General features: G+C 46.1%; 1 protein-coding gene across 1 annotated transcript; it reads right to left on the bottom strand.

The window, feature by feature from the left end:
* Positions 1-3,701: 3,701 nt before the first annotated feature.
* Positions 3,702-17,063, bottom strand: LOC115203258 (collagen and calcium-binding EGF domain-containing protein 1). The gene is made up of 11 exons (XM_029767795.1): positions 16,715-17,063; positions 15,477-15,557; positions 6,657-6,709; positions 6,176-6,307; positions 5,827-5,964; positions 5,434-5,567; positions 5,105-5,225; positions 4,804-4,943; positions 4,594-4,629; positions 4,332-4,367; positions 3,702-4,123 (listed from the first exon to the last, which is right to left on the bottom strand). The coding sequence occupies exons 1-11, from the start codon at positions 16,828-16,830 to the stop codon at positions 3,935-3,937; spliced, it is 1,176 nt and encodes a 391-aa protein (XP_029623655.1). The 5' UTR covers positions 16,831-17,063; the 3' UTR covers positions 3,702-3,934.
* Positions 17,064-17,320: the final 257 nt, after the last annotated feature.

Below are 17,320 nucleotides of genomic sequence, written 5' to 3'. Positions count from 1 at the left end.
GTCCCTTGGATGATGTCAATGCAGAAATGACAGATGACAACAAGATAACCAGCATATTTGAGTTTCTCTTTTGAGGAATGAACAGAGAGGATGTTAGCTATGCTGTTGGAATGCCAGGTGCCGTGTCTATTCCTGACTACAAGGCCACTGTGGGAATAGAATTAAATATAACACTTTCATAGATCTCTATCTATCTGGGTATGTCCAAACCTGCATCAGTGACCTAACTGCCTGGCCTGATGTCAGAGCCCTCTGCCTAGGCATGCGCTACGTGCCTTTGGTCACACACACACACACACACACACACACACACACACACACACACACACACACACACACACACACACACACACACACACACACACGTGTGTCTGGGTGGGCATGGCGTGTCAGAGAGAGAATAACTCTCCTATCTGAGGCTAACTGGAGAGCCTTTCTGGAACAGCTTTATCTGCCACATCTTGGTGCTCAACTGCAGCTGCCAGTGAATAGCTGAGTTAGGGTGGCAACAACCTCGCCTAGTAGTGCAACAATGGTGGAGGTGCCGCATTGAAATAAAACTTTCAACATATAATAAATAGAAATGTTAGCATTCTAAATACTTGGAATATACAATTTCTCTAAAAGTCATTGAAGATGAAATGTATAGGAAGGAAAAGATCATTGTATAGTTAATTTACTGCAGACCTATAGAGAGAGAGAGGTAAGTACAGATTGTGGTACATCTTTCCTTTCTCGTCAGTATAATGACATTGTGCACAGTAGAGAGAACTTCTAAAGCCTAGACACAATGTTCATTAAACATCTCCTGTATATGGCAGCAGTAGGGTAGATAAGGGTTAGCACGGTATGCACTGCACATCTGAAGTGCACTTTGTTGACCCATTATAAACTCAGTTGAACTCCTCACTGCTGTCATCTACAGGACAAAAGGGGAAAATACATTACAATTGCATGACAAGCAGTGAAGGAAATTAGATAATCTCTCACTCCCTCTCTCTTTTCTCTCTGACATAGTTCTTAAATTGTTTCATGTTGTTTTTCCTGATCTTGGTTGCCTAGCGACATCTTTACTGTGAGCCATGGCTGCACGGCAGGCGGCGGAGCTGGTAGATGAGAGGCTTGGAGGCTTGTCACGCACGCGCACATGCTCACGCGCACATGCACACACACCTTTCCACCATGCACACACTCACACACATAGCCTTCCACCTGTGCTATCACCACCAGAGAGCTGACAAGTGTACAACGTGTCTGAATCAAAGAGACCAGAAAGGAGTCGGTGTTCTTCACCACAGAACAAACATGATGTGCAGGGGATTTTCCCAGGCTGAACAGAACATACTTTTAACTCATCCATGTGGACTCTCATCACAGGCTAAGTTAGGGAACGAGTTGAGACTTGACAACACAGAGGGTCTGTAATTACCCATCCAGCTGTCTTTGCCAAAGCATTTGAACCCTGACCTCTGGTACTTACACCACTCATAATTACACTGAACCTCACTATGGTTCACCATCTTTACCTGCCAAGCCAGACACATCATGTGTAACGAATTATGTACAAATGGTTTACTCTGTGTCGTATAGTGGTGTTAGTAACACACAGCTCGTTAGGTGATGCTGAACCCCATCTGTGACTTAGCTCCTTCTGCTGGAGATGACACAGTACCTCTGGAGAGAGAATACCTGCAGAGACAACAAGTGCTAATAGACTGACTGAAAGGCAGGAAAGCAGACAGACAAATACATAGTCTGGAGTTGTTCCCATGAGTGATTGTAACTGGCTGTAGTGTGTAGACCCTGAGGAATAGCAACCTGCATCCTCAACCAGGGCCAAGCAGCTGGCCTTTTATTCATTACATTTTCTATGTAATTTTTGCTATTTTTGATTGTCTACAGTCCACACTCTCGGTATTTGTGATTTAATGGTGCATACCATTTGTGATTAGCAGATGTTTCCAAGACCTGCAGTGCTCTAAAATCTTGACTTCATTAGGGAAAGTGCTGGTGTGTACTATATACATACTTACACACAAGCAGAGACACACATAATGCTTTAGAAGGTGATCTAAGGTGTAGACCAATAGCTAGCATTAAGAGAGTCCACTCCACACCATATATGTACCTATCTTGACTAGGGAAGTTCAACACTAACGACAACAAAAAAAGAGTATGTTTACCAACACTCATATCCAAAGAACTTTCTGAAACTTTCAAATGGTTCCTTTTTTATTTACACTAAATATACAAAAGTATGTGGACACCCCTTCAAATTAGTGGATTCTGCTATTTCAGCCATACCCGTTGCTGACAGATGCAATCGCCATCGACAAACATTGGCAGTAAAATGGCTTTACTGAAGAGCTCAGTGACTTTCAACATGGCACCGTCATAGGATGCCACCTTTCCAAACAAGTCAGTTTGTCAAGTTTCTGCCCTGTTAGAACTGCCCCGGTCAACCTTTAAGTGCTGTTATTGTGAAGTGGAAACGTCTAGGAGCAACAACGCCTCAGCTGTGAAGTGGTAGGCCACACAAGCTCACAGAATGGGACTGCAGAGTGCTGAAGCGCCTAGCGCGTAAAAATCATCTGTCTTCGGTTGTAACACTCACTACTAAGTTCCAAACTTCCAGTGGAAACACGTTCTCTGGAGTGATGAATTACACTTCACCATCAGGCAGTCCGAAGGACGAATCTGGGTTTGGCGGATGCCAGGAGAACGCCACCTGCCCAAATGCATAGTGCCAACTATAAAGTTTGGTGGAGGAGGAATAATGGTCTGGGGCTGTTTTTCATGGTTCGGGCTACGCCACATAGTTCCAGTGAAGGGAAATCTCTAGAGCATACAATGACATTCTAGATGATTCTGTGCTTGCAACTTTGTGGCAACAGTTTAGGAAATGCCCTTTCCAGTTTCAGCATGACAATGCCCATGTGCAGCAAGTGAGGTCCATACAGAAATGGTTTGTCGAGATCGGTGTGGAAGAACTTGACTGGCCTGCACAGAGCCCTGACCTCAACTCCATTGAACATCTTTGGGATGAATTGGAACGCCGACTGCGAGCTAGGCCTAATCGCCCGACATCACTAAGGCTCTTGTGGCTGAATGGAAGCAAGTTCCCGCAGCAATGTTCCACCATGTAGTGGAAAGCCTTGCCAGAAGAATGGAGGCTGTTATAGCAGCAAAGGGGGGACTAACCCCATATTAATGCCCATGATTTTGGAATGAGATGTTGGATGAGCAGGTATCCACATACTTTTGCTAATGTAGTATATGTACTGTATCTCTAAAGACGCTTCAGAGAGTCTGTAGTGTAGTGGCAGCAGTATAAAAGCTGTTGAGTTGGGTTGTTGCATGGACAGGTGCAGTCTGGGGCCTGAGTCTGGTTCTAGGCCCTGCAGGGCAGGTAAGCAGTGTCAGGCAGCGACCGACCGGCGTCTCCTCTCCTCGGACTGTACAGATTTGACAGGAACAGGAAGAGATGCAGACGATAAAGCCCTTGCTGTGTTTGAAGCTGTTCAGCTCAGAGCGCAAAAAGACACAGTCACACAGGGCTACAACCATCACCCCCCTGTGCCTTGCAGCAAAGGCATACCCCCTCTCCTCAGTCAGACCAGACCAGGCACGAAGGAAACATCAAGGCGGCAAGGCAAAGCTTGCAGTGGTTTGGTTTGGACGGTCAGTGGTTCCATCTTTGCCATTCTCTCTCTCTCCGTTTGTTTATAGTCTATGTCTCTGACAGGAGAGAGAGCTGATCAGAGGTCTCCTCACCTCATACAGTCCTATTTGGGTTTTAGAGACAAGGTTTCACTGGAGGAAAGGAGTCAGTTCAGTCAGTTCAATGTCTCTGCTTTACAAGAGCCAGTTGATTAATTAGTTCCCTTTGGCTTATCGTTTTGAGTGACAGTTGCCGTGGGCAGGGTTATGGAGTTCAGGTATTGAGCATGAGCTCTCCTTGTCCGGAGCCCCACTCTCCGAACCCTGTCTCTCCGCTGGAGTGGGGCGGGTTGTCTAAGGAGAGGCCCCGCCTCTTCCCAAACACTTGCTCCTGAAGCTCGATGATGTCAATGCGAATGTCGGCCATCATGACCAGGAGGAAGTCAAAGGAGCCGGGAGGTCCCTGGGGAAAGATACGGAGGCTTTAATATCTCTGTCCACACATCAGTAAATTAGACTTCAACCTGTAAGGCATGTTGCATGCTTTAGGGTGGACTTATTGCATGCTTGGAATCTGATACTACATAGAATAGATGAACAAGATGACAATGATGATAATGCATTTAAAAATACTTCAAAGCCTAGCTGGCAAATATAGAAAGCAGACTCACTGGTAGACCTCTGGGACCAGGAGTTCCCCTGTCACCCTAAAGAGAAAAAAACATCCAGAAACATCCAGTTACATATTTCCAACATTCACACAGACTCCTATAAGAGCCCACATCGGCAGTTCAGAGCTCTCAGTGTGGGGTGAAAAGTGTTGCTGTTAGTGTTCCAGCTTTGAAAAATGTACAGGATAGTTTTAACACATACAGGACACACACAAGCATGTACTAAACACCCACAGACACATGGATAGACTGTTATACTGACCTTCAGTCCATCTCTGCCTGGTGCGCCAGGAGGTCCCTGTTGGAAAAAGGAGAGACAGAAATATGGTTTTAAACGTTTTTAGCGGGAGCTACAGCTCCTCTCATGCAACATTTATTGTAATGATGTATCTCTGCAGCTATGGATGTGTTGAGGTCTGCTTGGACTAATAGGCCCAACAACATGTTATCAGGGAAGCAATAATAAGATTACCACAGCTCCTCTGCGACCCCTCTTGATGTGCTCCAGGTCAGGCTCGGGGCCCATAGGGCCCATGTCTCCCCGTGGCCCCTGGGGGCCAGTCAGGCCTCTCTCTCCAGGTTCTCCCTTCTCCCCCGGCACTCCTGAGTGGCCTGGGATCCAAGAATAAATGGATGTAAGAGGAACCAAGGAGATAACCTGCGGAATGTCAGCCAACAAACGGCTAACATAGGCAGTAAGTAAACAGAGAGATACAGAAAGAGAGAGAAAGATTGAGTTAGAAAGATTCAGAGAAAGAGCAGACAACTCTTACCTGGGACCCCACGTGATCCTGGAGAGCCTGGAGGACCAGGGAGGGCGGTGGTGTCAGGACCTTTCCCCAACCTCCCAGCAGATGGCTTATCACTGCTGTTAGCCAGGCCAGGAGACAACACCTACACACACACAGGTACACACACAGGTAGTATAGTACAACAACCTGTCTCACTGTAGTCTGAATTTGGTCAGACTTCCATTGTGAGACATCAAGTCTGGCGAGGCTAGTTTACGGTTAGTGTATCTCTGGTTAGTGTATCTCTGTGTTTGTATGGAACACCAGTGTAAGCAGGATGTGCAGTAGTTCGTGTTGTGATGCAGATGTACCTGGTTAGGTGACTGAGTGCTGCCCAGCCTCAGTTTGAGCTGCAGCAGGCTGTTCCTCATGTTGACAAAGTCCTGACAGGTGAGGGAGCAGGAGCCAGCACTCATCAGGGTGTCAGACTTCCCTGACGAGCTCACTGACAGAAAGACACAGAGACAAAGAGACTCTCAGAGAGACAGGCTTGTCACAGAGTAAGTAACACAACAGAATAAGTAACACAGAAACAAAGTCTAGTAGTCTATGTTCACCCTCTCAAACACATATACAGTACTGTACCCTCAGGCTGATGACACACAGGAAGGTACTAGTGAGCTAAACCCAGAGGTAGTGTAGCTGTAGTAGCCAGCCTCATGTAGACAGTAGGAGTAAAGTATAGTAGTAAACTCAACACCCACGGTTGTGACTGGGTATACAGGACTGCTTGTCCGGTGCCAGGATGTAACCCCTGCGACAGCGACACAGGAAGCTGCCCACGGTGTTCTCGCAGTCGTGATCACAGACACTGCCGTCGGACTCCACACACTCATCGATGTCTGTGGTGTGGGAGACACAACACCAGCTGTTACTTTACACCTGATTAAGGCTGCATTTAGGCTGCTCTAATAAGAGAGAGGGAGAGAGAGCTTTTGCTCTGCAGGATGTTAAATTAAGATTTATACAAAAGAAAACAGTGCTGATTGGCTGATTGGCAGATAAACAGGCTGATAAAAAGCTGATTGGCAGATAAACAGGTAGTGGACTTACCTAAACAGTAGGTCTGGTGGTTGCGATGCCTCTCTCGATCAAAGCGGTATCCGGGGTAACAGGTGCAGACAACCCGTCCAAAGTTGTCGGTGCACTGCTGTTCACAGGGGGAGCCAGAACACACATCCACATCTGGAGCAGAGAGAGGAGAGGGATTGGTTCCTCAATAGGGATATGCACAGATAGGATCTTACATACAAAGCTAACAGCTTAATAATAACCCTGGATGGTCAATAATTTTCCTCAAGGGTATTTCTGTGTAATGTTGCCCTCTATTGGTCATGGTGTGTCACTGTACAGTATTGACAATTTATGGAATGAGATGCTATTTTACTTTTGAAACAATTTAAAGTTCAGTAATGGGTTAATTTGGCGTTGTAATATATATTACAGTCTGTGTACAGGTGCCCAGGTGTAATTACAGGCACTGAGTAAAGTATCTGACTTGGGGTGAGTAGAAATGCTGTATTTTTTAACCTACTTTCAGGTATACACTGGCCCATCACGAACCTGAAGCCCTCACAGCATTTCCTCCTGTGGATAAACACACAGACGGACAGTAGCATGAGCCAATAATTCATTTCCCAGCTGCTGTTTCCTTCCCTTCACATACTGAACAGCTCTACACAGCCACTAAATGGGAGTCGTTGTCCCAAAGGCGGGAAGGCAGACAGTCTGCTTATCTCTCTGCTTATCAGTCTGCTAATTGTGGACAGATTTTGACAGGAGTAAACCCTCTCGCTTCGCCTCTTCCTCTCTGGTAACACCCAGCCTGTCAATTGTCTTTAGGACCAAAGCTCCTCACTGGCACCAGATCCCTTACCTCCCTCCCCACATCCCAGCAGCACCAGCCTAGATGGTCAAGAGACAGCTGAACAAAGAGCATCATCCTCACACACAGCAAACCAAAACACCACATGTTACAGGCATTAGGGATGGAACTGCGGAATAGGAAACGATGGAAAGGGATATTGGAACACTCCTAGAATCACAGAACCCAAATAACACAGACCCTAGACGAGGAGGGGGGAACACAACTCCTGCCCCGAAAACTGCACGCTCTTGATGGAGGGAATTTAGCATGGTACCTCACTGAAGGTCCCTCAAGAAGACAACTTGCTTTTATTCTTCTCCAACCTCCATGCAACATAAACCTACATCACTCCTCTAAGACCCTCCCCCACTCCCTCTTCTGAATGATAAATAACTTACAGAACTATGGGCCTGGCCAGGGCCTGATTAAAGCCACATGACGGACTGGAGCTTTACTCTGGGGCTCATAGCTGTGTTGTGCTGTGTTGAGCTGTGTTGAGCTGTGTTGAGCTGTGTTGTGCTGTGTTGTGCTGTGTTGTGCTGTGTTGTGCTGTGTTGAGCTGTGTTGAGCTGTGTTGTGCTGTGTTGTGCTGTGTTGAGCTGTGTTGAGCTGTGTTGAGCTGTGTTGAGCTGGGGATGAAATGGGACAGTACTGGGGGGCTGTTAGGGGGCTCTGGCCAGGGGCCCGAAGGACATCTCTCTTCAGGCCTGCCACCTCCTGTCCCTCCAGTCAGTGTGCCCAGAGAGGAGAGGGCCAGGCTGGGCTAATGGACAGCAGATGTGGGTCCTGTCTGTCTGTCTGTCTGGGTTGGAGATGTACAGCTAGCAAGGGGAGACTATGGCTGGCAGCCTCTGGTCTCTCTGAGTGTCCACTCATAACATCAACACACAACCTCTGCTCTCAATGTTCACTGTCCACTGCTCTACTCAAAACATCAACAGACAGCCTGTCAGTCACACAGAGACCTGACCCCACACTGCCCCTGATCTGATCTGGGACCTGCAAAAAAAAGGGAAAGAAAGCCTTTTGTGAGCTAACTTTACTTTCCCCCCCTTCCTAGCTCTCTTTGCTGATAGCTACTTTATTGAGGAAAAATGTTCTTACTATGACTGAGATATGTGGTTGTCCCACAGCCATCTTAAGATGAATGTACTAACTGTAAGTCGCTCTGGATAAGGGCATCTGTTAAATGACAAAAATGTCAAATGAAATGCTAGAGGTGTCTCTGATGATACATGCTCTTCAGTGGTCTGTATAAACTGCTCAGGTTATTAGTTACACAGTGTGATGGCCTGTCTGTTGATGTTTGGGAATGTAGGGGTCTCTGTTGATTAACACTGTTCTCGGATCTTAAAGGGAAAAGACCAAACCACTAAAGCTACATCACTGTCCTCCACAGTGAGGACATGCTCCCCCGCGTGCGTGTGTGTGTGTGCGTGTGTGTGTGTGTGTCTGTGTGTGTGTGTCTGGGGCCCAGAGCAGTCAGTAATTGGGTGCATCTTGTTAATATCAGGAAACAAGGGCAGGGGTTATTAGTGAGAGTGATGTGTGACACTGACAGGACTGTTAAACATAGCCTTGAGGAGGAGAGCTCCCAGACCAGGCTCTTCCTTCAGTTCTCTGCTCTCTTCACAATACAGACAAACATCAAGGTCAGAGGACTAAGTAGGTTAGGAGAGTACACTCTTCAAAAAGGTGCTATCTAGAACCTTACAGAGTTTTCGGCTGTCCCCATAGGAGAACCCTTTGAAGAACCCTTTTTGGTTCCATGTTGAACCCTTTCTACAGAGGGTTCTACCCGGAACCAAAAAGGGTTATCATATGGGGACTGCTGAATAACCCTTTTGGAACCCTTTTTTCGAAGAGTGTATCTTTCTCTACTCCCAGGTTATCAACACTGATGGTCGGATTCTATGGTATTTTTGCCCGTTCGATTCTTCTGTGTTTCTACATTCTGCATCAACAAGCATATTGTCTGATTAAGTTTCTTCAGAAGATGAGTCCCTGTGTCACCCTGAGGGTATTCCTGCTGTTAGACACTGCTTCTCTTGACGCTCCACACTCTAACATAGTGCCTACAGACCCACCAGGTCTGTCTGACCATGCAAGTCACCCAGCTACGAGTCCGTCTTAGGAGAACCATGCCTGGGCATCCCTGTCCAAGGGCCCACACAGGCTCTACACTACAATGCTGCTGCCAAAAACAGCACAGAGACGCTGGAGGAATAGCAAGACAGGATCCAGAGTACAGGCCAGAGCAGGATCACTTTACACTCCAGATTATGTACTTTAGCAAGGGTCTCCCTCCAGGGAGGAGAGCTCAATGTTATTGTTTTCCATCCAGGCTGGCGTGATTTATTTGTGCGTTCGTGGCAGGAATGCGCTACAAAGACTGGATATTCATTATAGACTCCCCCAGGAATGCACTACAAAGACTGGATATTCATTATAGACCCCCCCCAACCATCTGCAGCCTGGACAGACAGCACTGAGGTTACACAGAGACAGCAGAGCAGAGACCAATCTGGAATGATGCTTTCCATAAACCAGACTGAAGTCACAATGTATTAACAGTTCCACTCACTCAGTACAGGATTGCTCCCTGGACCTCAGATAGTGTTTCTGTTTCTAGATATGGGGGAGATAGCGAAGAGGGACAACAGTATCATTAGGTGTCTTGTGACGCAACGTTATGTCTCATATTTACTCTGTTAACTCCCAGACTCATCAGAGAGACAGGGAAGATGACTTAAGAGGGTTGTTATGGTGATGGAGGAGGAAACGCAGTGAGGAGGAAATGAGAGGGAGATGTTGGCACGTCAAGGAGAGGAGGAGGATGGAGGGAGAGAGAAGGAGAGAAAGAAAGAGAGATGTAGTTTTTGTGTCAGTTGTGCTTGATGGTCCTTCATGTGGTGCTCTGTGAGTCAGAAACGCAAGATGTGGACCTCGGTGAGTCAGAAACACAGGATGTGGACCTCGGTGAGTCAGAAACACAGGATGTGGACCTCGGTGAGTCAGAAACACAGGATGTGGACCTCGGTGAGTCAGTAACACAGGATGTGGACCTCGGTGAGTCAGAAACACAGGATGTGGACCTCGGAGGAGGTCACGGACCCCTCGGCACTTCAGGACAGGAGAGACAGTGTCTGTGTGTGTTTCTGCTCTTACATATCTGTCATGTTGATGTCTTTGTGTGGGCGTGTGTGTGCTGTGTGCTTTGCAGTTTTTGAATTAATGGTATCCTGTTTATAAGTCTGCCTCTCTGTGTATGGATGATAGTCTCAAATCAAATCAAATTGTATTAGTCACACGTGCCGAATACAACAGGTGTAGTAGACCTTACAGTGAAATGCTTACTTACGAGCGCCTAACCAACAATGCAGTTAAAAAAATGAATACAAAAATATGAATAAGAATAAGAAATAAAAAGTAACAAGTAATTAAAGAGCAGCAGTAAAATAACAATAGTGAGACAATATACGGGGGCCCGGTACCGTTACAGAGTCAATGTGCGGGGGCACCGGTTAATCGAGGTAATTGAGGTAATATGTACATGTAGGTAGAGTTATTAAAGTGACTATGCATAGATGATAACAACAAAGAGTAGCAGCGTTGTAAAAGGCGGGGGCAATGATAATAGTCTGGGTAGCCATTTGATTAGATGTTCAGGAGTCTTATGGCTTGGGGGTAGAAGCTGTTTATAAGCCTCTTGGACCTAGACTTGGCGCACCGGTACCGCTTGCCGTGCGGTAGCAGAGAGAACAGTCTATGACTAGGGTAGCTGGAGTCTTTGACAATTTTTAGGCCTTCCTCTGACACCGCCTGGTATAGAGGTCCTGGATGGCAGGAAGCTTGGCCCCAGTGATGTACTGGGCCGTTCGCACTACCCTCTGTAGTGCCTTGCGGTCGGAGGCCGAGCAGTTGCCATACCAGGCAGTGATGCAACCAGTCAGGATGAACTCGATGGTGCAGCTGTAGAACCTTTTGAGGATCTGAGGACCCATGCCAAATCTGTTCAGTCTCCTGAGGTGGAATAGGTTTTGTTGTGCCCTCTTCGTCTGTCTCTGTCTTTGTGAAAAGACAGAGAAAAGTAAAAGCGTCAGTCCTGTGTGTATAATCGATTAGGGTGTTAGTTTTAAGAGGGTCTGTTGTTTTCTCTGTGTTTCCTCATACAGCAGGGTGTTGGGCTGTTATGTAAAGGTGTGTGTGGGTATGTAAGGGTGTTAGTGTATAAGCGTCTTGTTCTTGTGCCGTGTGAGTATACACGTGAAGGTGTTAGTGTGCTGAGATGTGAGCGTGTCCTCTCTCTGTTTATTTATTCTGTCAGCACACTTCCAGCCTGCGGTCTCTCTGGGGACACATCAGAGTGGGGAAGGCTGTTAGTCAGACAGTGGATGCTTTCACTGAGAGGACAGGAGGTCTGCACCACTTCCACACGCACAGCCACGCTACAGTTCCCAAACAGCACCAACACTCCTCCGTCACCTCTAACCCACCGCTTACTGCTTCTGTCTTCACAGGTCCTCACTCCATCACCAATGCCTGTTCTAAAATTCTAACAACCTATCTCTATTCCCACGGCTGACCTGGTGACACATCAACCATAATGGCTGGAACCGTGCTAGGAAGGACAATGTGAAAATAATATATCAGAGCCAACCCAGCACAGTATGGTTCGGGTCTGCACGGTAGTGTGAAAAGGGTATAACACCACTCAAAGCCATAGCCAGTTAATGTTGGGCCAGAGAGTGACACAAATCCTCCCCTCTCTCGCCCCTTATTCCTCTCTGTCACTCTCCCTCTCTTTTATGACCCCTCTCATTACAGGCCCTAAAGCTCCCAGGTCTATTCCCAGTGCCAGTGCCTACCCTCGGTTCCCCCAAGGCAATATGAAGGGCCGCTGGCCTATGTGACCCTGGGGTCAACCCAGGGCCGTGTGTCACCCCAGGAATGTGCCATCTCTGACCCTTCTGAGCTTCACAACCTCTCAACGACAGACATGTGACCTGGCCTTGGAGCCTTACCTGACGACAGAGAGAGAGATTGGAAGGAAAGAGGGGGGATGGGGAGAGGGGGAGAGAGAGGGGGAGAGAGAGAGAGAGAGAGAGAGAGGGGTGGGGGAGAGAGAGAGAGGTAAAGGGAGATAGGGTCCATTCTTTCTCCCTCTATGAGGACAATAAAGGGCCTAAGAGAGAGATGAGGTCCAGATTACAGGTAATGTAGTGAGAGCAGCCAGTAACTGAGAAAGGAGTCTAAAGCCAATAATGATGGATCTGTCTTAATGACGTGTCTGTGAGTGCTCTACTGCCAGGAAAGGAAACCAGGCTACAGACTGGTCTTTTTTAAGGATTCTACACTGAGATCACACCAAAGTCCTTAACCAGGGCTGAAGGTAATGGACTGATAACCAGGGCTGAAGGTAATGGACTGATAACCAGGGCTGAAGGTAATGGACTGATAACCAGGGCTGAAGGTAATGGACTGATAAAACACGAAAGTCTTCCAGAACCTTCCAGGACTCCGAGGGAGACGGCCTGGAGGTGGGAGGGTTGAAATAGCCCCACTGCATGGAGAGATTATGTTTGTTGTGTCCGACTGTGACTCCTCATCTTTACCACTGCAAAGTTCCTTAATTTCATCTCTCCCTTTTCATTCCTTCACCCCCCCTTCCAATTCTGTGATATAAAAACATTTACTGTCTATACAGTACACAGCTGCTTCTCTGTGCTGTACTTCAAACAACATGCTGACGATGCCATTACAGACTTTAATCACCTAGTGGGTGATTTGTATTGCTGACATATTAGTGTTGACATCATAGCCGTGCTGAAATGTGCTTACCCCTGCTCTGTGGAACAGTAATGAATAACAGGCATTGTGTTTGTACAGAGCGCTGTTCAGGTGAATGTTAATTAGAAAAAGATGTACAATGATTACTTGATATTTACTGGGGTCCAACAATAATACCGATCTACGCAAATGATTAGACTTATTAGACTTTACCATTAAAGACAGGAAGTGAACCTCAGGCCTTGTAAAAAAGCGTTTTGTGAGAAAGAGAAATGGATAATATTTCCCCTGTAATGAAACAGTATTACGGCAGTACTCAGAACAGTATTGCATTGCTAAGAGAGACACTTATGTCAACTACAAGTGTGAGACAAATTAAACAGTTTCATTTTCCCACAGCTTGATTGCCATTCAAAACACACTGAGGAAGAATGCCAAATATAAAAAGTATACTAGTTAGAATAGGACACCCCATGGAGTTCCTAGATGTAATGTAAACAATGTGTGATAGATCCCAGTTTCACTATGTGTTTTAGGGTGAATGAGCTGTCCTGATGTACTCTTGGCAAGAGAAGACATGTCTCTGTGAACCTTTTATAACCTAAGCTTGTACCATTGGGTGGAAGTGGTGAGATATTTCACTCCTCATTTCGTGGCTAACGTGCTGGTTGCTGTGGTGTAGTGAGTCTGTTGAGGCCTTGGCTGAAGATAGTAACCCTGTCAGAACCTTAGTGGAGCACAGTGTGGGGTTCAGACCTGACTGGACACACACACACACACTTTGAGGACATTGCAGGCCTGCTTCCTCCCACCTGCTTTAATGATAAAACCAGAGTACAAAAGAGAGACAGGACTGTGAGAGCTTGGTTCAGTATGTTCTGATCCCCCCCTCGCTCCTGTGCTGCCTCCCTCTTTATTCTTCCACGGTGAGCTCAGGGGCCGTGGGATAGGATGGTTTCCAGACCTTACAGCAGGAAGCCACATGTACTACAACGGTGTTGAGAGAGAGAGAGAGATGAGAGAGAGAGAGAGGAGAGAGAGAGAGAGAATAGAGAGAGAGATAGAGAGAAGAGATAGAGAGAGAGAGAGAGAGAGAGAGAGAGAGAGAGAGAGAGAGAGAGAGGAGAGAGAGAGAGAGAGAGAGAGAGAGAGAGAGAGAGAGAGAGAGAGAGAGAGAGAGAGAGAGAGAGAGAGAGAGAGAGAGAGAGAGAGAGAGAGAGAGAGAGAGAGAGAGAGAGAGAGAGAGAGAGAGAGAGAGAGAGAGAGAGAGAGAGAGAGAGAGAGAGAGAGAGAGAGAGAGAGAGAGAGAGAGAGAGAGAGAGAGAGAGAGAGAGAGAGAGAGAGAGAGAGAGAGAGAGAGAGAGAGAACCAACCACCGTGGACAGGAGGAAAAATGCGTCTCAGTGGCTGTGTGGGTTTGCTGCCCGACACCATAACAACCCAGTGTAATTGTGCTAACCCCAACCACAGAGGTGGAGACATGGGAAAGCCTGCAGACTGCCAGGACTCACTGAGCTATATGGTTGACTCACTCTGCTTGCACGGTTAGGCAGACCAGACAGAATCATTTTCATGCATGGCTATCATCTAAAGGATATTTCACAGCCTGGGGCAGTCCTTACCATACTTCCCTGGGAGACATGGCAGGAAAAACTAGAAAACTAGCTAAAACTCCACCATCTCGTCTGGAGCCAAGAATCAAATGAGACAACTTCTATTGCTGTGCTATAACCTTGACAGAACACAGATCATATGCTTCTGACTTAAACCAGACCTGCAGACTGGGGGTTTCTCGTGTGTGTGTGTGTGTGTATGTGTATGTGTGTGTGTGTGTGTGTGTGTGTGTGTGTGTGTGTGTGTGTGTGTGTGTGTGTGTGTGTGTGTGTGTGTGTGTGTGTGTGTGTGTGTGTGTGTGTGTGTGTGTGTGTGATATTGACACAGAGGATATTGGTAGAGTGGTGCGATTCTAAGGACATTCCGTATGGTGGATGGTTGTGAAGATGATGGATGGGACATTTTTCCAAACGAACCACCCTTTTTCGTCCCTTCGCTATATCGACATCGAACACATCACCCTCCCTAGGAGAGGGGGTGACCTTGACAATTTATTGTTAAAACGAGGGGCCGTCTGGATCTTTGATTTAAAGGCCCTAGCTCCCTTCAGTCTCAACATAGAGTTTGATCTGAAGCCATTCCTGTGATTGTGTTTTTGTTATCCATTGTAAATAAAGTATTTGTAGGCCTATATGATGTAGCCTAATTGTATCTATGATCGTATGTTATCCATTCATGCTTTTGAATGAAATCATGCCACACCCAGCCATGATTACAGACACCTGTGTGTGTCCTTTGAAACTATATCAATTAGTGACCCGCAGTGTTCATCATTAAACCCTGATAAGACAGCTTGGCTGTCGAAATGTTGCTATTAAATTATTGCATCTGAGCTCCTAGAGCAGCGTTCCCCAAACGTGGTCCTCGGGACCCCAAGGGGTGCACGTTTTGGTTTTTGCCATAACACTACACAGCTGATTCAAATTAGCAAAGCTGGATGATTAGTTGATTATTTGAATCAGCTGTGTAGTGCTGAGCCAAAAACCAAAATGTGCATCCAGGGGGGTCCAGAGGACTGAGTTTGGGAAAGCCTGTCCTGAAGTGTGCGGCTCTCCTTTTCTTTTTAAAGGATGGGACACTTACCTGAGACAGGTGCCATCCGTGCCCCTTGCTGTAATACAGGGGTACTCCACTGTCACTACCTTGTTTTCCGGACACTCCTCCCTTTACAAAGCCACGAGAAAGGAGACAAGAGAGATAAGTGTAATGGGAACAATGGTGTTACTATAGTAATAGGAGTGGTATTAAAGAGAAAGTCACTCAATTAAATGGGAAGTTATTTCATAGTGGAAATTCCCTTTCAAAGCAGCCAGAGTTCCCAAGAATTATGGCTACTGTAGTACATCATGCTACAATACATAATCACAATTCTATGGCAGCAACTATTGTATGTGAAGCAGTAAGAATATTTCAAAATGAAAGTAATAAAGAAAACTGATTGTGCCATGCAGTGGCCAGCACATGATTGCAGTCTTTGTAAGAAAAACGTTTGTTTAATAACCCTGCAAAGAGGTGCATTTATCATCATGCTTTGCATGATTTAAAGCAGGTGTGCAGTGCTAATGCAAAAACAAAAATGTGCACCCCCCCTGGGTCGCCAGGACCAGGATTAAGAAACACAATAACTCGTTTGAAAATACAGATGTCTATCATTTTCTTGGAAAAAGAAACTGAAATAATAATATCATGAAATCGTTTACAACTGGAATGCTGAACTAAGAGGTAATAGCACGGAATTCAATGATAATTTCTGAGTAAAATTAGATGCTTCAAAATTCTTCTGGTCTATACTTTGCCCACTTCATTCAAACTATTGTATGTAGGCTATGAACTCCCTCTCCCTGGTCCAGACCTCTCTATGCGCACCTTAATAACCTATGTCACGTTATGGGCAGAATTTACAGTTGGCATGCAACTGAGTGATTCCGATAACTACTCCTCTGTATTTAGGTGATCTCATTCACTATTCCAATCACATCACAACCGCCTTTTACTTGCGGACGCACGGATCATTGGGTAGGTGGGCTTGATGATTGGAGCAACGTGGTGGTCTTTCTTTGACTGATTGTCGAAAAGTATTGTTTTTATTGTCTCTCACACATCACACATAAATATTAAATTCAGCTACTTTTCAGTGTAAATCGCACATTCATCACCATGTCCAACCGGATAGCAAGTTACCGGACAGTTTTATTAATTCCCTACCAATCCTTCATTCTCTTAAACTTTGATGAAGTGTATATTTTATTTCTTTTTCTGATAGGAAATAACAGACTGATATCTACAACGTTCCCTCACAAATGCGCGGACTATCAACTTACCCTGAAGTGAGCACTGCAAATCTTGTTTTTATTAAAGAACTGGCACCACAATCCCAAATAAAAACAACGCAGATGGCACCAAATGGTAAGAGTGTTGCAGCGCAAAGCTGGCCCATGTCCCTGGCGAGGTCCGTGACAGCCTTGTTTATATTTTCTTGATGCCTCGAGAACAAAGACGCTGCACTTCTGCAAAACAGCTATATGTTTTAATTTATCAATGTCGCACATGTACTGATTTAAAGCTAACATAAATTATAATTATACTCAGAGGTCAAACACGTGAGACGCTGCACATTAATTCCTGCACTCAAAACTTCATCGCGGTACTGTAGTGCGTCGGAGTCCTGTCGCAACTGTTGCGCTCTGAATCAGACCCCCCTAGAGCGATTCTGGACGGGTTTATAGACATGCGCCGTTATGAGCGCGATTCCTCTCACTAATCCCCAGCGGAATAACATTCCTGTATTCCTGTTTTTAAGAAACTGACTTTGACGAAAAGGAAACATTTAAGACACAGTAGAAAATACCTCTGTCGTCCTCTTGACGAGCGAACTCTCAACCAGAATAATTTCTCTAATTCCACATGCGTCTTTCTCTCATCCTCTC

This window comes from Salmo trutta, chromosome 12 (assembly GCF_901001165.1).
Source record: "Salmo trutta chromosome 12, fSalTru1.1, whole genome shotgun sequence".
In the NCBI taxonomy this organism is placed as follows: domain Eukaryota; kingdom Metazoa; phylum Chordata; class Actinopteri; order Salmoniformes; family Salmonidae; genus Salmo; species Salmo trutta.
The sequence above is the reverse complement of the archived record's forward strand: the minus strand, read 5'-3'. Positions and strand labels throughout refer to the sequence as shown.

What these genes read in the sequence shown, in the direction of transcription:
- LOC115203258 (XM_029767795.1), bottom strand. Translation starts at nt 16,830, where the DNA reads ATGGGCCAGCTTTGCGCTGCAACACTCTTACCATTTGGTGCCATCTGC. An exon ending in ACGGATGGCACCTGTCTCAG is followed by an intron (nt 6,710 to 15,476) that starts GTAAGTGTCCCA and finishes GTTTATCCACAG; the next exon opens with GAGGAAATGCTGTGAGGGCT. An exon ending in CCACCAGACCTACTGTTTAG is followed by an intron (nt 5,965 to 6,175) that starts GTAAGTCCACTA and finishes CCCACACCACAG; the next exon opens with ACATCGATGAGTGTGTGGAG.